General features: G+C 45.6%; 1 protein-coding gene across 5 annotated transcripts in view; it reads left to right on the top strand.

Annotated features, from left to right (window-relative positions):
* The window catches only part of DENND4B (DENN domain containing 4B), a 2,051,633-nt gene that overhangs the window by 276,475 nt on the left and 1,747,982 nt on the right, over nt 1-27,176 (top strand). For 3 of the 5 annotated variants that reach the window (XM_069651357.1, XM_069651374.1, XM_069651364.1), the window contains one exon: nt 24,471-24,784. The exons of the other annotated variants lie outside the window; for them this stretch is intronic. In XM_069651357.1, coding sequence (XP_069507458.1) covers nt 24,492-24,784 — 293 coding nt within the window. In that variant the 5' untranslated portion in view covers nt 24,471-24,491. The remainder of the gene's footprint in view (nt 1-24,470; nt 24,785-27,176) is intronic. 5 annotated transcript variants of the gene reach the window in all.

Raw genomic sequence — 27,176 nt, 5'->3', positions numbered from 1 at the left:
GTAACTGTTTTCGTAACAGCGCCTTGATGCCCCTGGGCTTAGCGCGCTTTATAAATTAAAAATAAATAAGTGACAGTTGCTTATTATAAGCGGACATGGCAAAACTGACCGTAATGCACTGTATACTCTTCACCCAGCCAACTTCCTGTTTCTTAGAGTAACCTTTTCTCTGATTAGGCACATCCTGCTGAAGCTGAAGTGCAGACCAGGCTGGTTCACCATTCCGCAAGCGGAAAGTAGCAAACCTCAAAGGTCACATTCAGTGCAAAGGCAGCACTGAAAAAAAAGAACAAGGGAATTCTCAATATTGGTCAGAATTCAAGACCAAAAGCCTTGATGAAGATTTGAAACCCCAAAGTTTGCATCACCAGAGGCTCCATTTTCAAAATACACACTGTAAATATATGTGCAATTTACACATGTTGGGAAAATGCTATTTTATTCTACTACACAGGGGAGCTGGAAAGGGGGGACATTGTGCAAGGTGACAACTGGCTTTGTGGCAGTGGTGAAATCTTATTAAATGTACAGACACTGGCATGTTTTCAGGAATCGTGTGAGCTTGTTTTAAAGATGGCAACGGCTTTATGATGGTTTCTTTAGCTGAACTTTACAGTGGTGCATTTGATCTTGCTCTTCCTTATGGCGGTTGTAGGGTACTATACGGAATGCATAATATAACTCAGTGGCAACGCGCTCAATTTGGAAGCAATGACTAGACAGAACCCCACAGGTTCGAATCCCAGGTCTGGGCTTAGAAACGTCTTCAGTACTAAGCGTGTTATAAGAAACCAATTCTAATTCTAACACAATGCTTGTTCATATGTATTTAGATAGGTGTTAATAAACTGATTGCTTCATTCACTCTTCATTGTTTTAATTGTATAAGTAACAGACGTATCAGAGTTCTGAGTTAGGGACTCCGCAACATATTTCTCTTAATGATCCTCAACATGTTTCTCTTAATGATTCCTATTAAGCACAATTTTACAAAATGTCAACTAACCTGAACAGCATCTGCTGGACTACATCATCAAACAAGGACCGAAACATTGCTGATTACCAAAGCTCATCATCATCACGGTTTACATTCAATAGCAATATACCAAAGCATCCTGTAAGTTTCATAGGAGGGTATCAGACTGTACAGCATCCACTTAATTACAACCCACACTGCAGCTCTTGGGCTTGTGACATGTAGTGGGAACCAAACCCCACTGGACACCCATACAAGGGGACAACAGCAACCAGGAAAAGGTCAAGGGGGTATAGGAAAGTTGTGGAGGGCAACAGGAGGGAGAGAGTATGGTGGGGATGCTAAAGGTGGACCGCACCAGAACATTGCAAGTCAACCATACAAATCATTTAAAGCCTTCCAGATAGCCTTACATTTCCCCACACAACCTCGGTACTGGTAGGCAACTTTTCCTTTGAAGAGAGACACAAGGCCTTCCAACCACTTATCCACAGGCTTGTTTTTTTTCCAACTTCCAAAGCTTGGGCCTCTTTTCACTGCAATCAATTCCCTAAACATCCGCTACTTGGTTGGTCACAAGGACCAGTAGGTCATCAGAGTTGACTAGTACGTTAGTTGTGACTTCCAAGTACCAGAGACCAAAGATTTCCATGCGTCTATGGATGGCCAAGGCACAAGGCACTTTGGTCAGATTGAAGAAGAAAGGGGAAACAGGGCAACAAATGGAGGATAGCACAAGGGGCATTGCGCTGGACTGGGAAGCAAGACCACGCAGAGCAACAGCGGTTCGAATCCCAGATCCACGCTTAGAAACCGAACTCTAGTACGGTATTAGGCACGTTATAATAAAACAATAATCCTATCTGGTGTCCCTCTGGGTCACATATCCATCCGAGATCATGCCTTTAACCAATATGCTGGCCTTTGGTTGCGAGCCCAGGGCCCAAAGAGAGCAAGAAAGCGGGGTCAAAGATTTCTCAAAACTGATGTTGAATTGGACCAGGTAACACAATCATATGCCTCCTTGGCATCAATCCCTACAATGTCACAGAGTGTCCCTTACTTAATACACCCCAATTATGTTGGGAAGCTCCCGCATATAACCATGACAACACAACCTCTAATGAATCCTACCTGGTAAGAGTGTATTAAGGAAGGCACAACCAGTTCCAGCCTTATACTGAACACCTTCACCAATAACTTGACATCTGCAATGAGCAAAGAAATCAGACGATCCCGTTCACACAGTTTGTGCCTACTATCCGGTTTATTGTTCAAAGTAATCTGCGCCAAGGACATTGAAGGAGGGAGGGAACCCCTCTCCAAAACCTGACCAAACGCTTCAGCCGGGATCAGTCGTAGCAATCATTCAAATAACTTATAAAGAATTCAACTGGAATTCCACCCGGAGAAAGGCATTTGTTAACATTCATCTGATGGACAGCCCACTTACTTCCTCTGGAGTGATATTCATCTCTTAATGATAAATAATCACTCTCCCCATTTTTGTTATCTCTGTCTCAGAGAAGAGCTCATCCAACATGTTACCACCTGCGTGAGTTTTTTCAAATACAACAATATATAAAATCTACAGAAGGAACCTTCAATATGACCACATTTGATAAGGTTTGTCCTGTCGGCTTCTGCAATGACATCCACTAGCCTTCTCACTGATTGATCCTTCCGACAAAGCTTACATGCACTCTCCCCACACTCCCAGAAATCCTGGCTGATGAAAAATTCCTCTTTCAAATCTCTCTTTACTGAGGAAATAGTGTTTCTCACTCTCTTCACCGCTTCGTGCCTTTGAATGAAAGGGTCATTAGCATGCGCTAGTTCCAGTTTATCAATTCAGTTTCCATCCTGAGACGATCGGCACACCTTTGCCATTGGATCTTTTCCAGGTAGATGAAACTTGTGTCTCGCACTATTGCTTTTAAACGATTCATGTCAACTCTTCTGGTGGGTCCAGGTGCAGGTAAGAATGAAAAGCTCATTCATGGTTACCAGGCCAACTCCCAGGACCGACATACAGACATGGGCATTGCAGGGCTAAAATCCGTAATATTAGTAGCTGGTTGTTCCGGCTAAATGATGGAGAGGGGGTTCTGTAAAGCCAAATGATAACCTGCCAAAGTTCCTGGACTCCTCGAGGATATATGGAGTATATTACTTGGAGAACTATGGCTAAATCATCAGAATCTTGCCTATGGGGGAGATGAAAGGTTTGGGTGCCATAGAGAATAATATTGGGCAAAGTGGATATCCCAGCTTCATACCCTTTTTTGTATTCAAAGCTGCACCTAGCTAGCTCCTGGCTTTGCAAGATAGCGCCATACATGCATAGTCTGAATCTCTGTATGTCCTCTGTGCATGTGCGGTAGAGTAGCATTGCATACTCCATATGTAAACTATTCTGTATCCTGTTCGGAAATTGACTCCTTTTTCCTTCCGGTTGGCTTATTTAGAAGATATGAATATTGCCAGGAAGACACTTTACAATTGGGTTCCACCAGTATAAAAGCTCCAGTTCCATGACTGAGATATTGCCACCTGCTATCCCGGCCTGTCTACTCCAGCTCCTTTGTTCATTTATGGGACTTACTTTCTATTATGGACCATATACTGCAGTGTTCTGGTTGGTACTCGTCTATGGAATCATTCCTGCTCTCCCCCCCCCGTTGCCTGCTTGCTCTTATTCTTCAATTCATTTAAGAACCCTACAATCTTATCTTTTGTTCATCTTCCAGCAGCTCTAGTTTTAGACATAATTTCACTCTACTCCTTGACAGATTTCGATAACAATTGCCTTATTGATGTTTCCGACGAGGACTGGATCTTTTGAAATAGTGTAATTCAGTTGCCTAGTGTGGCAAATCCCTTGATGTCGTCGCTTCTTCCCTGGGGGCTGGTGGGGCCCCTCCCATGGGGCCAGTGAGGTGAGGCTGCTACCCGATAGTCCCACAGGTGGTGGTCCTCAGTGGGAGGGTCCCATGGGAGGCGACCCACTCTGCGGGACAAGGGAAGACTATTGAGGGAGAATGCAATATTTCAACCACCATTCTGCCGTATATTATCCACTAAGCAGCACGCATAGTGCCCAAGCATCCCCATTCTCTGTCTCCTCTTTCAGCTGTTCGGTACTTCATGCACATTAGCCCTGTCTATAAGATAGACAATACTGTGACGAGGAAGAGTGAGGAAAGTATGGAAGTAAATTGCACAAGTACTAACACGAAGAAGAGCAGGCCAATGAAGAGCCCAATGCAGAACCAAGACAAACATACTAGCTATTCGGGATTCAAGAGCCGACTAACCATAAAAACTGACAAGGGGCTTTCCTCAGAGTCAGTCCTGCCCCAGAGGAGCATCGGCCTGGGAAGTGAGGCGGCGCAGAGGGGCAGACCCAGATGCCAGGAGAAAGAAGTTGGTGTCCGAAAAGGTTGAGGGAACCCTAAATTCACCAGAAGGCTCGGAAACCCACATCCGGTGGCAGGAAGGAAGCCAACCGAGTGGCCCAGGTGAGACCCGGCATGCAGGGAGAAACCACTGTGGTGGAGCCGCCGACAACGAGAGCAGACCGCGAGAGCCAAGGGCAAGCCAGAGTAGCTTGTCTGTGTTGCCAATGACCAGAACACTTGCGGACCAAGTTAGAAGGTGGACTGAGGGGGGACCGGGAAGGCGCTAGGAACCCCTAGCGGCTGTGGTTGGGAGGAAGTGGGGAACCATCTTCCTCATCTCTAGTTCATTAGACTGAAGGTCTGTATGATGTAGAAGTATTGATAGATCTTTCTAGTCAGGGTCTACTACAACATTTAAATAGCCCAGTGAGACATTTTACAAGTGGACCCATGTTAACTTGGAGGAGTAGTTCTTGTGGAAATGTGTTCCTGCTATGGATGGAACATGCAGTCATGTGTCATGGAGTGTATGGGAAGCTGCTATTCCAATAGGCATGTTTTGCAGATAATAAAATGTAAAAATGTCTACCCAGATACCTTTGGGTTAGGAGCACTATATAAATACTACATAGTGGGTATCATGCAAACTCTTTTTTTTTCTCTTATAGGTCGCGCGCGCGCGCGTGTGTGTGTGTGTGTGTGTGTGTGCTCACGTACATACATGTCTGCACTCTGATTAAATCAGAAGCTGGGAGTGGCGTAATGTCTGAGACAAGACATCCAAACTCCATAAGAGAGAGGATTTCCTTAGCTTCGTTTGACTACTTTACACATAGCGACTAACCTTTGTGATAACGAAGTCCAAGGGTACATTCCCTCATTCCATTTACCCTAAAAATATACAATATTTTATTTTACAGCAATAGTTCTTTGGTTAGTCTGGTGCCAATTCAAGTGAATCAACAGTTAAGGATAAAAAGGTCTGGTTAAAAAGGATAATGGTCAGAATGCGGAGGCCCTTTTAATTGGAAAATGTATTGCATCTGGAAGCTCGTTCTAGGCTGAGCAAAAGTTTATGAAGTCTAAAGATGGCAAACATTTTTAATATTTCAAATGCTGCTGTGAAAATCAAAGTTTGGAATTCACTGATAAAGCTTGTAAAGAGTTTGTTTTGAAGAAAGGCACTGGCAAGTTTGAATTTGGTGATGGACATTCTAATTGGCTGAGCACAAGCTACACCCTTTGAGGTGATCTGGATGCAGAAGTTTAGCATCCTATCATATGGAAACCTTGCTTTGGTTTGCTGAGAGAAGGCCTCAAAAGGTGCACTCACCACTAGCCATTGGCTCTTTATAATAGACTATTGGCAGGGAGGGAAAGGAGTGGTGTGGCGAGGTGGGGATGGTGGAGGTCTTTTGATGTCTGGCTAGCAGCTTATACCTTCAAATGTTTGCCCTTGGTTAAAAGTGTTGTCTTATGAAGCCATATCTTGACTAACAATGGTATCTAGGAGCACAGTTATTGTTTAAATATTTAAGCACTTCATTTGTGGTGCTGGGGTTGACTTATCCATGAAAAACAAATGTCTTGATGAAGACATTGGGGTAGAGTGGATTACCATCCATAACTTTCACTATTTATCTTGTGTGGCAACCTGGTGAAAGAAGCTACCAAAATGTTGTGTAGATTGAATTTACAAGTATTATTTTTAATGTATCATACCTGAATATCTTTAATGCTATTGTCTGAATGTAATGCCATGTCATAATAAACCTCTTGGTGATTCTTTTGGAAATTCACACTTTGGTATTTAAATTTAAACTCTGTTTCATTGGTATTTAAACTCTGTTTCATTGGCTCTCGATCCCCAATATTTTTTAGCACTTTCACTACGGTTCCCAAAACCCACCTTCAGTACTCCTTTTCTCGCAACATTTCTTGGGCACTTGGGTAGTTTCACTTCTTTTCCCAGGATGCAGCATCAGGCATCACTTGTACCACTTTGGTTCCTCCTCTACTTTACTTGCTTCTTGCGTTTCTCCTCATTCCGTGTAACACCAATCTCAAGGCCTCTGTCCTCTTGCAGAAAAACTCTTCGATCTTACATCTCCCCACTTCTTGCAGACCATCTCATGGGCAGCATCTTCAGTGGCCTTTACTCCTCGAACACTACTCTCTTGGGATCTCTGGCAATTTCCCAGCATGGCTTGCAGGCCTATGAACCCTGTGGTAAATCAGTATAAGGAAACTGGCATGCATGCATGATTTTCAAAAGGTTTATTTTGTCTTCTGATTCAAAAGTACCTACTCTTTCCCTAACTCTGCGGTACCAAGCCCTACTCTATATCAATGAAGGCGAAAAGGGGGGCGTGTCAGTATGTTAAGATGGTCAAACATAAATGAAGTCTTCTGTCCAGAAATCCTATTCTAACCTACTTTCTTTATCCCCCCTCCTGCTCAAAAGAAAATATAAAACGAGCAAGACATACTTTTGGGCCTTTCCTAAGGGAAAGGAATGGGTGCTGGCTTCTGACTCCTCACTTGTGTTTCTTTACGATCAGATCGTGCCTATGTTCACAGTCCAAACGTATAGTTCATAAACGGCTGGAGTGCCGTCCCGGGGTTCCAACCGGGTTTCTCTGGTGCTCTGTGAAACTTATCTCTCACATTCCTTTTCCTTTTGTGGAAACTTTTGTATGTCCCCTTCCTGCAGTCTGGAATTCTTTGTCTCTTCTTCTCCCACTCCGGGGCTCGCCCTTGCTCATTTTCCACTCTGAGCTTCTCGGTTCTTTTTTCCACACCGTGCTTCTCTCGGTCTTGTGTCTCCATTCTGGGGCTTCTTACTGTTTCTTGCACAACTCTCTGGCTTCTTATCTTTTTCCCCACACTGGGGATTCTCTTGGTTTCCGCTCCCTCACTCTGGTGCTTCAGTGTTCTATCTCCACACTGGGGCTTCTCTTTTTCTTTCTCCACACATGAGGGTTCTCACTCTCTCCCCACACTGGGACTTTTCGCCTTCTTCCTCCCCACTCTGGGGACCCTTCCTCTGGTCTTGTCTCCCACCTGATGTGCCTCGGAAGCCACCTTGTACCTTTATCTGACGACTGGAGCTCTCTGGGAGAGCTATGTAAGAGCGACTGCCTCTCGTCTCTCTGCAGAGCCGCTTACGCGACTCCTCAACTGGACTTCAGGGCGGTGGGTGTCTCCTCCTGCTTATTTGGTGCTTGAGCTTGATGGCTGTTCCTCCTCTGAGCTGACCGTCGACATGCTGAGGTACTCCAATCTCGCTCTGGTTGCAACACCCTATGACTCTGGTTTCTCGGCTGCCCGGTTGCGTTGCACTCAGCTTGTGCGGACCTACTTGTGCCACGCCACGTCTGGTCTACTGTCTCTTCGAGCATCTGTCCCCTCAATGTGCGCTGCAGCAAAATTAAACTCTGCGGGCTGCGTGAATACACCTACCTAACATGACTTCATTAAGCTGTTTTTTTTTATCGTTCTGTTTTCCCTGCAGAGGGTGAAATTAAGTTTGGGTCAGAAGCTGGGACTGCCATTGTTAAAATGTTCTCACGAATCCGAGTTCCAGCAAACCCCATAAAGCTGTTAGTCTCTGTTGAGAAGGGATGGTTACTTAAGTTTCTCCCTGGAGTTTCCCTGTCCCCTAAGGGGGAATCCCGTCCAGAGGGATCCCACTCACCCTATCCCCTATCGGTGAGTTAATCGTAGCAGGCTCACCTTCCTAATGCCAATGTGGGTGCCTCCCCCTTGTGCGAGGTGGCAAACTCGCTGGATTCGTCACAACCCCTACAACAACCTGGATTCTCCTGTGGTTTCAGCACTGCCAAAAATAGAGCACTTAACAATAAAGGGGTTGGAAAATGCCCCACTATCCCTGATCTAGGAGGTATGTCCCTACCTTAACCAAAACTAAGGGTCTGTCCTGTGTCAGGATGTCCAAAGCAGAAGTGTCCTGTCTAAAATCCTACCATAGCCCTCGCATTCTACAACTAACTCTAAGGTGCTAAGGGTATTGTCTCTGGCTTGAAAAGTGCACAAATGTTCAAGTTCAACAAAAAGAGATAATCCAACACAAGTTCCAAATGGATAGTGTTCACAGTTACTGAGAATGGTTTTCTTCCCCAGGTTTTTTTCCAGCAAAAGCAGATGTTCCAAAGAGTATCCAAGTTCTTTAAGGCCGAAGAGGATGCCTCTCTCCTCTTGGTGTTACAATCCACTCCGGGGGAAGTAACTCCCTTCCCCAAGCCTTTTTCACAAACACTATAATTCAAAGCCCCAAGGGCATTAGTCTTCCTTGGGATTCTCTTTTCAAAGTAACACAATTTGGGTGCTGGTCCCAGATCCGGAAAGGCACCTGGTGTACTCTCCTGCCAGGCTCTCTCATGTAACTCCTTTATGCAATTTGGGTGCGGGTTCCATACTAGCCAAACACCTGGTATACTCTCCTTCCAGGTTCTCTCTTTATTCTTGTATTTCTCGCATTCACACATTTGAAATATTCTGTTTTTGTTTTCACCAAAACACCGGGTCTCAAACCCAATTTTATTTACTTTTGTTACACCTGGTATACTCCCCTGCCAGGTTCTCACTCTATTCAGATATTTCTCGTATTCACACAGTTCCAATATTCTGTATTACTTTTGTTAAACTGTTATGTCTTGAACCCTCTTTCTTTTGCTTTCTTTGTTAACTGTCCCAGTGACCCAACCTCCTTGTTCAGAATAACCCGACTGATGTACCTGTCACTATCGGTACTTGGTGGAGATGTCAAAGCACCCCAGTGACTCAGCCGCTTTCTCTGGTGTTCTTCGGACCTCTCACGGCAAGGAAGCACTCCAGCGTCCCGCCTCCACTTCACAGCGCTACTGACATCATCTGGTGGCTTCCTCGTCCTTCGCGGCTCCCGCCTGACTGCTGACCCATTATCTGTGTTCGGGAGGTATAGGCACTGCTTCTCGTTTCACGCTGTTGCCAAGAAGGGTCCTCTTCTCTTCCTGCTGCGAACCTGGCATGGCGAACCAGCTCCTGCATTCCTTCTCTCGCTGTCTCCCTGCTCGCCTGTGAGCTTCTCAGGTTGGTTTCTCCGACAGTAACTAGCCGGTTGCATCCCTCCGTCACCTTCAGCTGTTCCAACTTGAAACTCCTGCTTCCAGGAAGGGAGTTGCTTGGAGCCAATCGGCTTCTTCCGAACTGCTCATTCAGATTCTGCCAAGAATTCGGCATTACTCTGCCCTTCTTCCTCGTCTCAGTCTTTATTATTCTGTTGGTTGCAGAATATTGAGGGATACTATCAGCAGGCTTTAAGGGTTGTTGAAGGGTGTGATCACAGGATGCCATTAAGGCATGAGGAATGGAAGGGCTATCCCGAAAAGGAAAAGATGATTCCATGTCTCATTTGATGATGCTGGGCTCTCCCCATGATGGTCGCCTCCACCCATGTGATCCTCCCTCAAATAGCTGTCCCTGGGTCAGGGTCAGGTAGTGGCTGCTCTCTCCATGCCATATGAGGAGAGGCTACATCTGGAAAACAGTGATGACATCAGCAGATTGATCAGTCTCCTGAGTTGCTTCCTTTCTGCTGTCACTTTTCATACTTTTACTGTCTTCACCCCATTGGTGGGGGCAGGCAGTGGTTCATTCATTCATTGGTCTTTGTCTCGTCCTCCTCCTACCCAGGTTTCTGAGTCTGGGATCTCTAATCACCTGTTCCTAGGAGTAGAGGGGAGAAAAATGCAGAACAGTCTTTGGTTTCATTTTTTTCTCTTCGAGATCTTTAGCCTGAGGTTGGTGTTTTCTACTGTCCACAGTTAACTGTCTGTTTTGTTTTTCGTGACTCCATCAGTGCTTCCTCCTTTCCCAATGAAATTCGAGTTGGTCCTGGTTTTCGACTGGAGATGTTGACACCTCGGCAGTGTGGGTCTCGTGATCAGGATTGCAGTTCTGGTCTGAGTTTTCTGCCAAGCCATCAAGATTTGCACAGCTTAATTCAGTGTAAGTCGATGGTGTTGCCTGGCACACGTCCATATACTCGTTGGCACCGAGTCAAGGAATTGCTCCATAACTATATTCTCCACGAGATCTAGGATACAGTGGGTTGTTTAATGTGCTGCTAATCTTAGGACTCTAAACATCTGTCTGTTCGTTTCTTGGTTTAATCCCATCTACTCCAGAATGCTCTTTTTGATGTTTGTATGAATTGCACCCACTGGAGGATTTGCAGCTTCATTTCTTCTGTTAATAAGGGGGTGAAATATTGTTACCATTAGTCCTCTGGCGAGCTTGCTGTTCAAGTGATTATCTCAAAGCTTGTGAGAATTTCTTTTGTCAAAACAGCATTTTTTCATTTAGTTGATAATGCTTTGGGAAATTCGCTAATTTTTCTCAGTATGCAATCAGAAAGCTCTGTTTTTCACAATGCATTTTGAACACTTTGAAAATATCACTACGTTCCCAGATTAGTACTATAGGTTGCTCTCTGCCTTCTAGTGTCTTTTAGCCTTTTAGTTTTTTCCCCTACAAAGGTGGTGTGCTCTGTTATTTGCGATGGACTGGCTGGGTTTATGATTTCCCCGTGGCTTTCATGCAACATATAACTATTTAAATGTTATCAGCTCACTAAATAGGGCACTTGACCACGGAAGGTCAAGGTTACAACTTGAATCTTGAAATGTATAACACGGATTCATATTGTTGGAAGCTATTTAGTTACTTCTTGTAACTTAGAAGAGCTTGATTAGTTTGATAACGGCTCTCGGAAGGTACCTTTGACTTCCTAGCACACCAACACACTAATGTGAAAGTAACTGTGTTTCTGATGCTTGTTAATCTTCTTAGAATCACATGCTGTGCATAGGTCCGACATCCAGTGGTCACTGCGGAGTATTGCATTTTGTTTTTCGTAGTCGAAAAGGGACGTCGACAAGGCGTGTCTGAAATACTATCCCTATAGTGACGTGTGTTGTACCCACAATCCCTCACGCGTCGAGGTCCCTCAGATTGTTTTTTTCCGCCCAGCTACTGGTCGCCTTTACGCGGAGCTCCTCGAGAGACATTGCAGATTCCATCTCCTCGACCTTTGGTCGTTTTTTCCTGTTTAAAGATTTAATATATCGATCCCTCCCTCGACGCAGTTGTGAAGCTTTCTCCGCCGAGCAAGATCTTCGACGGAGGGGACGAGCGGAGGAGATCCTTCGGCGTTGCCGAACACGTGGCCTGGCCTCGCAGGCCAAATACAGTAGGGAGTGTGGGGTCGTGGGACATCTCTGATTCTTTTTCTGAGAATGCCTTTCCTTTTCCCCTTCCTTTCCCTTGGGGTAGTTATCACGGTTTATTGCCTCGGCTATGGAGAGGACACCCTTTAGGTTTTGCCCACTTTGTAAGGGCAAGTTTACTTGGAAGGACAAGCATTCACGGTGTAACGGCTGCTTGCCCCTCGATCACAAAGAGGAGGGTTGCTCGGCTTGTCGGCTTCTAAAGCCAAAGACTCTAAAAGACCGTAGGGTCAAGAGGTGGGCGGCCTACGCGATGTCGAAGGCGGGTCTTCACCCGCTGCTGCTACCACCGACAGTGACGAGGAACGTGATAACACGACCTCCGCTTCGGAAGTCGTACACCCCTCTAAAGAGCGCTCGCGCTCTTCGTCGTCTGTCCCCGGCCCCGACGGGCTCGGCTCACGCCCTGCTTATGGGGATGAACACCCCGGCGACACTGACACACACGATACAACACATAAACACACAACCCATAGCTCTTCTTCGTCGAAGACGAAGAAAGCATCAGCGCCCAAGGAGACGCAGGTTACACCGGCGGCCTCCTTCGACCGTTCGGGTTCGAAGCCCCTCTCTCAACCGCAGCCGCGACCAGCGACTGGGCTTTCGACAAATAAGGGCGCCGCCCCCAAACCATCGGCCGGCGCGCACCAGCAGAGAGCGCACGCCGCCGTAGAACGATCGACACCCGTAACGTCGAAAACACAGCCCTCCGCTGACAAACGAGTCACAGAGAGCTTGGCGAGGATCGTTGTAGCCGACGCCCAGAAGCGTACGCCGAAAGACACGTCGAGCGCTACGCAAAGGTCGAAAGACATGCCGAAAAAGCCCGAAGAAAGACAGGGACTACCCCCTTCAGTCGGGGGGACCCACAGCACACCGGAAGGCTTTTCGGAATGCGACGGGACACTTTCCTCGACGTTGTGGGAGAGGTCGAGCCGTTTTCAGCAAGATGACACTAATTTTCCCCCGCTAGACCGCTCAGGGGTACCCCATGAAACCATGGAAAAGCTCCATCTCTGCATGGAGAGAATGGAGAGGTTTATGAACACCCAGAACCCTCCCACTCCCAAGAGAACAAGAGAAGGGCCTCAGGAGGACCCCAGGGCCAAATACCCGAGGCAGGACACAGCCTTAGACTTCCATAATGTGTATGACCTCACTGGTGAGGAACAATACTTAGAAGAGGAGGATGATTTTGTGGACAATGAAGAGGGACCGAACCAAGAGGAAGGTCTGGAAGACAGCCCAGATATGGTAGGAGAAGGCTTCGGAGAAAATCCAGAAGAAGGACCTTCTCATCCCTGGCAATCCCCATCAGTATATTCGGCCACTGATGTCCTGAACCTAAATCCTCCTGACAATTCACCTGTTAGAAACACGTCTCCCATTGACGATCAGCCCACATTCAATGCCCTGTTGCGCAGAGCAGCAGCACATTTTGAACTGGACACTGGGGAGATCTCTCCGGAATTAGACTTTGTGGAAAGAGTAATTAAGCAGAAACCCCCGGTCAGCCAGACCATTCCCCTCCTCGCTTCAGTGAAGAGAAGAATCATCCCTTCGCTATCCACACCCGCAATAATCAGAGGAGTTAATCCAAGGATTGAAAAACTTTTCACTCCTTCACCCTCAGACCCGCTGTACATCAGGGGACATTCCATTCCGGATTCCCTTGTAGTAACTAATACAAGGAAGAGGGCAGGGGTGCCGCTGTCCACCAGTGAGGCACCACCTGACAAGGAGGGCAAGAGGTTATATGCCCTTGCTAAAAGAGTAACATCCTCGGCTGCCTTTTCGGCAAGAATTGCGAACAACAATTCTTTGCTAGCTAGCTACGCGGACGCGCAGTGGGCCAAACTGCGCAAGGACGCCGAAGAAGCGCCGGAACCACTACGTACACGCCTGCTATCAACTATTGGCGAAGGAACCCAGGTCAACCAGAGTATTGTAAAGAACTCTCTGGATGCTGCTGAGACAGCGGGACGTTCCCTGGTTCAGGGAATACTCCTAAAACGCCATGTATGGCTGCGCAACTCAGGGTTCAAACCGGAGACACAGGCGTCTTTAATAAATAAACCTGTTGAAGACTCAAACCTCTTCGGGAAAGCGGTGGATGAGGCTCTGGAAATGGCTAAAAAAGAGTTCGATACTATCAAAACTCTTGACCAGATCTCTAAGCCCACTACCAGACGCGGCTATGGCAACAAACGCTTTTTTCGTGGCCACCGCCAACAGCAGAATCAGCAGCAACAGTACCCTGCCACCAGTTACCAGACCAATAGTGGGCAGTACAGCCAAAGAGGCCAGCGCAGGGGCAAAGGGAGAGGTCGGGGGTCCACCCCCAGAGGCTCCCAAGCCCCCAACAACACCAAGTGATGCAAAGATTCGCGTCCCCTCCCATGCAACACTGGTCGGGGGCCGGATAACATCCTTTCTTCCAGCATGGGAGGGAATAACGTCAGACCGCTGGGTACTTTCCACCGTAGCCCACGGATACTGCATCGAATTCAACAGTTCCCCAACATACAGACCCCCGAGGGGACGACGCATGACACCGGAACACCTTGCCATCCTTCTCCAAGAAGTACAACTACTGCTGGAAAAAGGAGCCATAGAGGTTGTGCCTCTATCTCAGGTAACGGAAGGTATTTATTCAGTGTACTTCCTTGTACCCAAAAAAGATCTAACCATGCGCCCTGTATTAGATCTGCGCCCAGCGAACAAGTTTATCAAACCCCAGAAGTTTCGTATGGTGACCTTACAGGAAGTGATCCCACTGCTATCACAGGGAGCTTACATGACAACATTGGACATGAAAGATGCATACTTTCATATTTTAATGTTGCCAGCGCACAGAAGATACCTCAGGTTCATGATAGAGGGCAAACACTACCATAGCATCAGCACCAAAGGTATTCACGAAGGTACTGGCAGTGGCAGCGGCCCACCTGCGCAGGTTGTCCATCCCAGTTTACCCTTACCTCGACGACTGGCTCATAACAGGGGATTCTTACGAAACATGCTTCTCCAATACCCAAAAGACTGTAGACCTTTTGTTCCAGTTGGGCTTCTCCATCAACGAAAAGAAGTCCAGCCTAGACCCCAGCCAAATCAAACAATTCCTAGGGGCTCTAATTCAAACAAAGGACGGCCTCGTCTTCCCCTCCAACGAGAGGGTCCAAAACATGCTGTTTCAGATCCCTCAATATGTGACCGGTCGAGAGGTGACGGTACGCAAAGCAATGCGCTTGCTAGGCATGATGGCGTTGTGTATTTATTTGGTACCTCACGCACGCCTGCGCATGCGCCCTATGCAAGAGTGGCTCAACAGCCAGTGGTGTCAGGCCAGCGGATTATGGGACGATCCAGTGGTGGTCTCGCAGGCCTTGGTTCTCTCGCTACAATGGTGGACAAAGGAAAACCTGGAAAAAGGGAAACCCTTTGCCACACCAGCGGCGGAAGCCACTCTAACCACAGACGCATCCCTAACAGGATGGGGGGCTCACCTATCCCATCAGACTGCTCACGGAGTGTGGACTCCGAACGTAGCATCCAAACACATAAATCTACTGGAGCTACTAGCGGTGTTCAAGGCGCTAAAAGCCTTCCAGGAACACCTACAAGGCAAAACTGTGTTGGTCCTTACAGACAGCACCACAGCCATGTACTACATCAACAAGCAGGGGGGCACCCACTCTCCAGGACTGTCCAAACTGGCCCAAAATATATGGAAGTGGGCTCTCAAACAAAACATGTTCCTACTGTCAGAACATGTACCAGGGGAACTCAATCTGCTGGCAGACAAACTCAGCAGAGATTTCCCCCTGCCCGAAGAGTACGAGTGGCGACTGCACGAAGACATGGTCTTCGACGTCTTCACACAATGGGGATTCCCAGAGATAGACCTATTCGCAACCCTGGAGAACTCACAATGCCTAAGTTACGCCTCCAGGTACCCCCAGAAACAATCCAAGGGGAACGGTCTGTCGATGCAATGGTCAGGGAAATTTGTTTACGCTTTTCCCCCGACTCCTCTTCTCAACAAGGTGGTGCACAAGATGCACCAGGAACAAGTAACCATGATACTGGTGGCCCCAATGTGGGCCCGACAGCCATGGTTCGCTCACTTGATGGAGATGTCTCCATCTCCCCCAGTGAAACTCCTCTGCCCGTACAACATGCTGTCAAAAGACAAGGGCAGGACTCTGCATCCATGCCCCCAGAACATGAACTTAGCAGCTTGGCTCCTGAGATCATAGAATTCGGACATCTTCTGCTTCCGCAGAGATGTATGGACATTCTCAGGGAAGCCAGAAAACCTAACACTCGCCACTGCTACTCTAGCAAGTGGAGGAGATTTGTCTTCTGGTGCAGAGGGAAAGGCATCAACCCAATTGACTGCTCTCCCACACATATTGTTCTATACCTGACCCACTTATTGGATTCAGGTCTAGTGTTCAATTCCATTAAAGTCCACCTAGCGGCACTTTCTGCATACACCACTTCCCAACTCAAGGTGTCGTGGTGGAAGATCCCTGTTATAAAGGCCTTCATGGAGGGAATAAAGAGAATACACCCCCCGATAGCTGACCCAGCTCCCGGATGGGACCTTAACGTGGTACTTACCAGACTCATGGGCTCACCTTTCGAACCCATGCCCAAAGCATCTCTTAAAGACCTCACTCTTAAGACTGCTTTTTTAATAGCTATCACCTCCAGCAGGAGGGTAAGTGAACTACAGGCTCTTTCTGTTCTAGACCCCTTTGTTACAGTTCACAGAGATAAGGTGGTTCTACGCACGCACCCAAGGTTTGCTCCGAAGTTCATATCGAAATTCCACGTAAACCAGTCTATAGAACTGCCAACGTTCTTTCAAAATCCTTCCAACTTGGGAGAAAAAACTCTGCACACACTAGATGTGCGCAGAGCGGTCATGTTCTACATGGAAAGAACCAGACCACTGAGGAAGACTAATCAGTTCTTCGTCTCGGTGGCAGCAGGAAGAGAAGGGGATGCAGTTTCAAAGTCCACTATTTCTAGACGGATTGTTCAATGCATCACTCTCTGCTATACTCTTGCTAAGAGAGAACTGCCCTTTAAGCCAAGAGCACACTCTACTCGAGGCACGGGGGCGTCCATAGCATTCATTGCAAATGTTCCCCTTGAGTCCATCTGCAAAGCGGCTACCTGGAGTTCTGTGCACACCTTTACAAAACACTACTGTCTAGATGCACACTCGAGATCTGACTCCCAGGTGGGTCAGGCAGTATTAAGACATCTTTTCTCTACTGTTCCTTCTCATAACCCACCGCCAACTCCGGGTACTGCTCGCTAGTCTATGCACAGCATGTGATTCTAAGCAGATTAACAAGCATCAGAAGACAATGCATTACTTACCGTAAAAGCATTTCTGATGATTGTATCTGCTTAGATTCACATGCGCCCACCCTTCCTCCCCGCTCGGATGGAAGGAACATAGACTTCCTTTTATATCTCTCTTTTCTGTACTCACTCACGTCTAGAAGGCTCCCTCAGGGCAGAAAAATACAAACAGAGGGACCTCGACGCGTGAGGGATTGTGGGTACAACACACGTCACTATAGTGATAGTATTTCAGACACGCCTTGTCGACGTCCCTTTTCGACTACGAAAAACAAAATGCAATACTCCGCAGTGACCACTGGATGTCGGACCTATGCACAGCATGTGAATCGAAGCAGATACAATCATCAGAAATGCTTTTACAGTAAGTAATGCATTGTCATGTTTGTGAATGTGTATAAAGGGCCATTAGGCACGTGTGCAAGTCATTTAAACCACAGTAGGTCATAGCTAAGGGAAAACAAATGTTTTCATTTCATGCATAAGTTATTCCCCTGATGTAATTCCTGCTTATTGGGTAATGTCCAAAACTCGGGAGCTTCTTTTAGCTCCTGCTCATCAAATCTTTCATTATATCCCTGTGCAATTATTTTATTCAAACATACTCGGGTTGTTTATCCCTTTACTTCCAACAAACGTGGGTGGCATTGCCATTGTCGGAGCTCAATTCAATATTTTTGTTTTTAATAGGACTTTGGTACCTTGTGTGCATATTTCTAGGGCACCTTCAAACCTGAAATTGATGGAAACATATGTTTATTCACTATGCATGGGATGAATGGGTATGCTTGAAACATTTGCTTTTAAAATGACGCCAACGAGCGGGTTCAGCAGTAGGCAAGAAGCTGGCTATCCGAGAGTTGGCAACAGTAGGATCTTCAAATGTGGAGGACTTGGAGGCAGGAGGTTTTTGTATCTCTAGAGCAAGGAGATCAACCCAGTGCTTAGTGCTAGTCCTACAACTATTTCCCACTTCTGAAGCTTCCTCACAACCACCTCTCTACACTTTTGCTTTAATTCCTAATGTTCCTATCAAGTTGCTGTTTAGCAAGAGTTGTGCAGCTTGATACAGGCTCATCGTTACAGTCGGCCTGAAATGCTCAGGCCGACTGTAAGGATGAGGTTCCCTGGAAAGCACGCACCTCTCAGAGCAGGTGAGGAGGCAGACAGTGTGCCAAGTGATTTGGGATCTGGTTGGGAAGAAAAGCAACTGGGCAAACACAGCCACCAGGACCACATCGGAAGGAATGGCGTGACTCAGATCCAGTAGAGACTGGAAGCCAGCGAGCTGTAAAGCTACAGAACAGGAAAGAATGATGTTAGGTGGTTAACCAGGGGGGAGGAGCATCACTACGAAAGAGGCCATCGGGTCCGAGTATATCCCAGGAACACCAACTGAACAGGATGTTGCATTCCAAAGCTCCAACCCCCTGCTTTTTACCTGCTTGATCTCACGATCATGCACACTAACATTCTTCCTCATTTACAGACCGCCATACTACGGCCTCTCAATAATCAGTGGCAGAATAGGGCTTAACCCCCTTAGAGGTTGTGTTAAGCAGAGAGGTGCTGACAGCTGCCAAGTTAAGTATGCGACCCCCGCCGCTGTGGGAGCACCTAAACGGCTTCTATGTGAAAATATATTTTTATAAAAAGGAACAATTGGGGATTCGGGCAGTGGAGAGAAAAAGACCTTTACAATGCTGTTTTTACAATTAAAAGAAAATCGGGCATGATAAATCTATCTTTTTCTCTCAAGACCTTTAATATGAGGTCTTTTCACATAGAACCTCAGACAGTTGTATTGATTCATGTGGAGATTTTGAGTGGGCAATCCACTCTCCACCAATTTCTTACAGAAATCGAGTTGGACTTATGCGTAAGATATCACTACAGATGTTTATATGCTTACACAGTAAAATACACAGTCAAATAAAAACAGTGCCACAACTTAAGCAAATCAGTGCTTGAGCCTGAGGGTATGCTGTAGATCTGTGTCACTCATTTGTCTTGACTGTACTAAAATGAATTTGATTTGCAAGTTGTATAGCACACTTAACCACGATATACCGGGCAGAGTAAATTGCACAGGTAATTAATCACAGTCAGAGGAGCATGCTTTATTGAAAGAGATGAGTTTTCAAGATCTTCCGGAAGGCAGACACGGATTGGGCCATCTGGATTTCAAGAGGCAGACTTTTCCGAAGACTGGGAGGAGGGCGGCCTGAAGCGAGAACAGACTCCTTTCTAGTCTTATAGCGAGTGTGAGGGAAGGATAACAAATGTTTGATCTTGAGATCTCAAAGACCTGGCAGGTGGATGTGGTTTGAACTTGAGGTGTTCAGAATTGCCTGCATGCATTGCGTTCGCGTAATCAAGACATGAATCGATTAGGGTGCCCACGACTACTGCATGAGCAGCCCGTGGTAAGAACGTCACGGTGCGTCTTAGCAGGTGAAATTAGAAATGCACAGTATGTGTTGTCAGCCTTGTTGCCATGAACTAAGTCCTCTATCTCCATGTTTTTTGTTGCAAGCCACTCATTTGGTCCTATGCTAAATTCTCTTCCTTATAGAGTAGCCTAGCTACAAACATGTAATCTTTGGGCACACTGATGAATTTGGCCAGCAAGCAGCCAGATGGGTTTAGTTCTAGTGGTGTGCCCATCATTTCGTTGACTCCATCTGTAATTTCTGTCCCAGACTTCTTGTTTGTGTCAATTGTAACTGCTCTCCACACCGTTGTTGGATCTCATATGTTTTATTCCTTCTTTTAGTGGTAAAGTGAGTGTAGGACTTTAAATTGAAGTATCAGTTGCCTCTGGTTTATTGATATTTTTGGAAGCTCTCATGTTAATTTCCATAGTTTTTCTGTTTGTGGCATATGCTTTGTTCCCTTTCTCACATATAGTTGTGATGTTCCTTGCACTCCTCAGAACGTAGTATCAGATTGATTTTCATGTTATGCAGCCCTTTAAGCTTACTATAAAGCTGACATCAATAGCCCCTTCAGAAGTCAACATCTGCTCTACCCATGTTGCATACTGCAGCATGACCCCCTGCTTACCTCTTCGTCCTCTCAACTCTCTGGCCTTCCCTCTGGACTGTGAAGAGGCTACTGACTGCAGCTTTATAGTCTCAGCAAAGATTTTACTATACCCGAAAGGATTTAATAAAACACATCCTGAGTCAGCAGATAAGTGTCGTAGGTGAGCTGCATTGCACACAAACAGGGCATTTTGAAAGAAATGACAGGTACATTTAGTATAATAATAATGCACAGGGATTTTCTCTGCTGTGGAGAACATTCTTTTCCAAACCCAACATTTGTTATTGAAATGTCTGTCGAGCCACAAAGTCATTATGGTACCAATTGAGTAGCATGGATACATGCTCCTATGCATGGAGTATGTGGCACATCCAGTGGCTTTTGTTGCATCCTTTTGGACCATTCTCGTTTGTAACTCCGCAAGCTGCCTAGAACTTATATCCTGTGTGCTACACCCTGTCTTTTTACGGCAACCTCAGCCCTATTAAGTAAAGTTTTGCTAAATTTGGTTTGTTCACCCTCCTAAAGTATGTTTGTTGCCCTCCAAATGTGGAACATGCCCTTGCCTCCTAAAATTCTGGGCAGATCACTCGAAGTTAGTCTAGTGAGCAAAGTATACTTATTTCTGTTCTTCCTACAGAGTGCAAGTTTGTGCTCGTGCAAGTAGTCATGCAAGCCCAGATACTGAATAGCAGCAGTGTGGGCCAAAGTGTGCCTCTTGTGTGGGGTTGTGGACACACTCTTTTGATCTAAGGGTGCACATTTGCTCCTTTTAGTGGGCTTGCTGACTGATGCATGTTCCTTGTGCGAACAGATATTGTTGCTACTCCTGGGTGTGCACACATGCTCCTTCTGCAAGAGGGAGGACTTGTAACTATCCACTTGATGGTACATGTTGGAAGAAATTAAAATTGTGAAGTGGCATGGATGTAATGTAATTTCTCCTTTGTATACCGCCCTTTGCCATTGGTATGGCCTCAAATCGAACGTCCTCAAGGACCGAAGTCCAAGATAAGGGAAATTCGTCCGCGGAGTTTAGAATGCGTGTGTGCATCTTAGCCAATACGAAGGTAGAAAGAGGTGGCCAAGTCACTGTCAGCCACCCACGTCAAGCTGGTATGTGGATGGGTGCTGTGAGGTAGTCTGGAGATTATGCGAGTGCAGGAGAGTCATTATGTGTCCAGCTACACCGCATTTTATTTCATGGGGGAAATACCTGCATTCTTATGGCAGAGGTGTTGTGTGATGTCTTAAGTAGTGTTTTAGAGCAGATGCGTGCAGGTAGGTAGTTGTGCTTTCGGCTATCTTCCATAAGTATGGAGTGTGATACGTACCCATGTGTCCTGGCTGGTTTCTTGGTTTCGTAGAAGTGGAGGGATTCTGTCCTGTAATCTGCTGGAGTTGATTCTCTCAGTCGCTCAGTACATTTCATGCCTGGTTCATCGCTGCCTTGGCTTACCTGTGAGGTGGTTAAATAGCTTGAAGAGAGGCACAAGTTCATCAGGATCCGGGGGGTGGGGAGGGAGCTATGTCTTGAGGGCCCTCTGGGAAGGCAAGGTGATCCTCTGCAGCAGATGCTAAGGGGAATTGTGTTCCAGATTGAGGGGGCTTTGACGGAGAAGGGCATCCCCCTATTCTTGTCGATTTGAAGGGACAGATCACAAGGAGGAGTGCAGTGCCTGATCACAGGTTTCTATTGGGTTGGTAACGGGTGAGTTTTGGTTTTTTGCGCCTGTCTTGTTGAGGGCACGGTGGGTGATGCACATGGCTTTGAAAGAGACCAGTCATCTGACATGGAGCCAGTGGAGTACACGAAGGGCGGCCAAGGTCCAGGAGGGGCCTGGCTGCAGGAGCTTTGAGTTGATATGCAGTGGTGCCAGGGTAAAGGGAATTGGCATAGTCTAGACGGGCGAGGATGATAGCAATGATTGCTGTAATTCTGTGAGGGTAGAAGAGTTAAGGGAAGATGCGCCCGAGAATGCAAAGGTGTAGATAGCAAGATTTAAGCAAAACAAGAGATTATGGCTGGAAGGTTCGGAATTAATCTTAACCACTGCCATCGTTCTGGGCAACCATCCAGATTGATCTTGCCTGCCAAGCCATTACAGAAAGGTGAAATCATATGCAAATCATTCTTGGCCCCACCCCGAAATGGGCAGTCCAGCCCGAACGAGGTCACATCCTTTCTGCATGAGACCACACGCATCCCCAAACATGTTTCAGCCTCATTGGGCATCATCAGTGAGGAGTAGCTTGGGTCTCTAGGACCAGCAGGCACAGGACCCACGTCTGGGTATATCCGTCCCGCTCAGGGTGACTAAACCAAAACAAAAGAGGTGATGACTTGATGGCATGATTTAGACAGAGTTTGTGGTCTGAAAGTGTCAGATCAATATCCATGGTGCATCCCAGGTTCATTACAGCATTGGCTGCAGCGTGAGGAGGGCCTAGGGAGGACGGCTAAGGGGTGGGTTGGGGGAAGAGTGCCATCTTCCTGCAGATCATGATTTCGGTTTTCCGGGGTTAAGGAGGAGATGGTTAGCAGTCATCCAGTGGTTGAGTGTGAGGCATGAGGTGAGGTCGGGATGAGAATGGTAGAGGTCTTAGGGATCTTGAAGATGATCGGTTATGTTGATTTTTACCACTCACTGCTGCTATTTGCAGGGTCTCCAGGTACTTGCGTGTCTCTGTAGCTGTAGTACTTCCGTTTTAATACTGAATACAATGAAATACAGTTAAAGTTTTTATAGTAGGAGAAGATAAGTGATATTATTTGACAAAATGTGGGCTGAATATCGATATTGTATAGTTTTGATTTAAACAATCTATTCTTGCTCATGTATTGCAAATCTTAACATCCAAAGGCAGCGTATATACTGTATGTATGCAGACTGTACATTCCGCTTATAAGAATGGAAGGAGGTTAAGCATCGTGAGACAAATTCTTTGCCACTATAGCGTGGTGTGTCAGACCAAACAACTTCTATCACCAGGAAGGGAACACTTTGACTGTCAATAATAGGTCTGTGAAATCAAGATTTGGGGCCTCTAAAGAGAGGCAGGGGAAAGCATTGTTGGGATATGTGCATGAAGAGGCTAATCCAGAAGACATTCAGGCATTGAGTTCGAACCTTTCAGTGGTCTCCATGCTAGTAGTCCAGAGTCTGGTTTAAGTGTCTTCATCAATAAAGCCTTGTGGGATCACCAGGCCCTTCTAATTTGCGAATGTCCCCACTGGCTGAATCTCTGGACTGTAAACAGAGAGTAAAACTTATGACACATTTATCCATGCCTGGTTGGGTAACATACTATTTGCTTGACAAGTACCCTCAGTGTTCGTATTTTTTCTGTAACATCGTTTTAAACTGGCCATCTGAGCCTGCTACGTGTTCCCTATTGTTGTTTTGTACATTGGAAGTGACAATTTCTGTATTTTTGGACCAATCTATTTAATTGGATGTTTTAAATGTTACGATTTTTTTCGTTATTAAAATTTGATACTGACTTTTTAACTTTCACTGGTCCCTCCTAGTGTTTTACTAAGAGTGTTAATGCTTGACACCTCTAGTACCTGCTTTATAACTTTGTCTCCTTATACATTGCCCACTGGCTGAAGCACCATGGAATCTGCCTAGCATACACATTTCCTTTGTACTTTTAAACTCCCTCATTGTATCTGGCACATGCCTATTTGTATTTCATTCTGATTTTGGCCCTGCTTTTACTGCCTGATAAACAGCGCCATGCATATACACTCTTTCTTGACACATTTCCTCATGTTGCATCAGATTCTCACAGCCTTTTGTTCACTAAAATATGCTTGACTTCTACACTATAATTCTATTCCTGAGATACTAAAATGTATCTAGTATATACCCCTTCCTCGTCTCTATACTAATCAGATTTACACCATTGCATTCATGTCTCTAAGATTGCAGTGCAGACCTTTACCATCTCTTGTGTACATGTTCTTTTAGGTATGTAGCTTCTAGAGCTTTCTGTAGTGCAGTACCAGAGGAGAAGACTAACAGTGATTTATTCAAAAGAAGCCCAACTTCAATTTTTGTTTGTTGAACCTCTCCTTTTTCATTCCAATCTTCACTTAACTTTCCCAAGTAATTTGTCACTCTAGTTGGAACTTTGTTGCCCTTTTATGGGATAACCCAAACACCCTCCCCTCTCCGGTATATCTTTTTAGATGCAACATCATCACAGGCAGTAAGCACATATCTTACTTGGTAGTGAGATGTTGGCTCTACCACACATTGAGTTCAAAAGGACTCTTGGAGTTTTACGTGGTTGGCACTTGAACTGTTCAAAAAGGGGTTACATGTTATTTGATTCTTGCCTTTTTTTCCTGTCCCCCCACTTTAGATGTAGAGAGCAGCCTCTGCCATGTCAGACGAGAACCCTCCTCAGCTGGTGGACTACTTTGTGGTGGCAGGCTTGTCCAGCTCCTCAAAGGCCTTGGAAGAGGAGAGCCTTCGCCTGGTTAGACCCATCGACCCAATAACTGATGTGACAGTCATTGTGCGCTCCCTGGCTGAAGAGGTGCCCCAGGGGTTCACCTGCATTGAGACCACGCCCTCCGGTTATCCAGCAGACCTCAACTCCAGCATCCTAAACAATCCTCAGATGTTCATTTGCTACAAGCGAGGCAGAGACAAACCTCCAGTCCTCGAACTTGGGTAAGGAATCTTAAAGAAGGGCAATATCTCAATAATGGAACAAGTGTAAGGCAAACCTGTGGTGTGTGCATTGCCACTTGTGTTGGTAGATCAGTGGTTTCATGTTTAAACTATTTTAGACGATAAAGGGCTTCCTATAGACACAACAGCATGGAAGAGCAAATGGTCAAAATGTTTTAGATGGTATCGATGTTCTTGAATTTGAATCATTCTTTAAGTCGAATGACGAACCTGTCCTTAAACATATACATCTTAATTTCATATTTAATCAAGTTCTGCATGATCCAGTCAAAACATTTGCTTCCCAGCCTGTTCTAATCTTAACCAGAGCCTTTACTATTTTCTCTGGAGAACTATTATTTGCTTGGTTCTTCGACTCAGGACAGGTAGAGTACTACAAATGTGAAACTAGCAGTAAACAGATGAGCAAAGTTAGCCACTTTTGGGGGATATATAAATGTTCCACTATTGTGTTAGCTGGTGAGCTAATTGGGAGAGTGACATATTCCTGAACAGGTTTACTTGAGCTTCCACAAATACCATGATCATACCTTCATAAATAGATGCAAGTCGAAAGTCACATGGAATTACACTTGTATCTCCTATTGGGGAGCATAAGCAAGCTTAAAATAATAGTTCTGCGAGAGGGGGGTGCCTAGAGTATTTAGCTATATTTATTAAAAAAAACATTTTCTGGAGATAGTCATGCTGGAGTCTCAAGGGTTTGTTAGTTTCATTTTGAACAATGTTAGTCTTTTCTACGTTCCCCCTTTGTCTTACTTGTGTCTTGTTGAGGCGCAATCCCTCTCAGATTCTGAGAAGGAGGATTGTCTCACCTGCAGATAGGGTTCTGGCCCAGATTCGCATCCCCAGAGGCTGATAGAACCACACATACGGTTGCCTTAATGGTGGTCTTGTGTGTGCCAGTTCCTGGGTCTTAATCGTTTTGGTAGGACCAAAGTGGTGCTATGTACAGCAGCAGCATTGGGGAAACAATGGCATTGGTTAATACATCAGCAGGTTATCACTGGTCTTCCTGCAAGGTGTTTTCTCTTAAGACTAGGAATGTAAAGTTCGACTTTGCAAGCACTTGGAAAGTCGCTCTTGGTTTATCCCACCTCCTTGTCCCCATTTAGCATACATCATGGGAAGTTGGTGTTCACAGTAGTAGGATGGTAGAAATCCTTTTCCTGAGGAGAGTGATTTATAAAATGAAACCAAAGTCCTTCTGCAAGCTTGCCTTCCTCCTACGATTCTTGGCGTTCCTTCCCAGGCTTTTTCAGTTCAGTTCAACTTATTAGATCCTGTCTTGCCAGATGCACAAAATCTGGTCTGAAGGAATCCTTTTGGAAGATTCAACACAGATGATCAGGGAATCCACCTTCATAATTTCAGAAATTTCCTGACTTTGTCAAGCATTGTTTATAGAATGGTTTGATAACAAATAATACAATTCAGAGCACATACAAGTTTTTTGCACCAATAATGTCTGGTGCAGGTCAATACAAATCTTATGGAACCTTTCAGAATGTAGTGTTTATGGTAGTGCAACTGATAGGGCAAATGCCTAATTCATTAAAGGGTCAAGGGAGATGCCCTGGCGAAGGCGACTTGACTTAAAAGCTTTTTTGCCAAAACGTGCCTGATCAGGAATTTCCTTTAATTATTTGAGATATCCCTTAAAGATCATCTTCATGCTACTAACACGTTGGCAGACCCTAACCTAGAAAAATTAACTGGCATACCCTAGCTTAGGAAAATGAACTCTAACTTTAGAGCATTGAAGTCTCTAATTTAGCAGGGCAGACATTCCTTGTAAACCACACAAGTGGTCCCTGTGTTTGTTCGTTTTCATTTTATGAACACTATTTTCTTTCACCTTGTTTTCTGTATCACATCCTGTGGACATTCTATCGATTGCTATGCAATACTATGACCTTAACCAAGGTACAGTCCGAAGGGTAATTTAAGAAAATCTTCCTAATTAAATCTGTTTTGTTTCTCTATATGTTGTTACTTACACATATTGATTGTTGTTGATCAAAAATCTGTTTGCTTTATGTTGTATGTCACTATACACATCCATTATTGTTGACCAAAAAATAAATAATGGTCTTTTTGAACTACTTTTTTTAGACAGTCATGCCAGGAACATTCCACAGGATATCTGGTACGGATACCCGCACTTATTAAATCTTATTGACAAAAGAGTCAACTAATAATACCCTACGGTGGAATTAAAATTTGTATGCACAAATGCCTAGTTCATGTCAGCCAACCTATGGAAAGCCGGAAGTAAGGCTTCCGCAAGATGAACCATTTTTTATCCTTTTGCCCCTCATTAATCTTAAGGTATTCTGGCTGCTGTTAGTTGCTCTAACAGCATGGCTTC

The sequence above is a fragment of the Ambystoma mexicanum genome, chromosome 1p (assembly GCF_040938575.1).
Source record: "Ambystoma mexicanum isolate Mex_15411 chromosome 1p, UKY_AmexF1_1, whole genome shotgun sequence".
Taxonomy (NCBI): Eukaryota; Metazoa; Chordata; class Amphibia; order Caudata; family Ambystomatidae; genus Ambystoma; species Ambystoma mexicanum.
The sequence above is the reverse complement of the archived record's forward strand: the minus strand, read 5'-3'. Positions and strand labels throughout refer to the sequence as shown.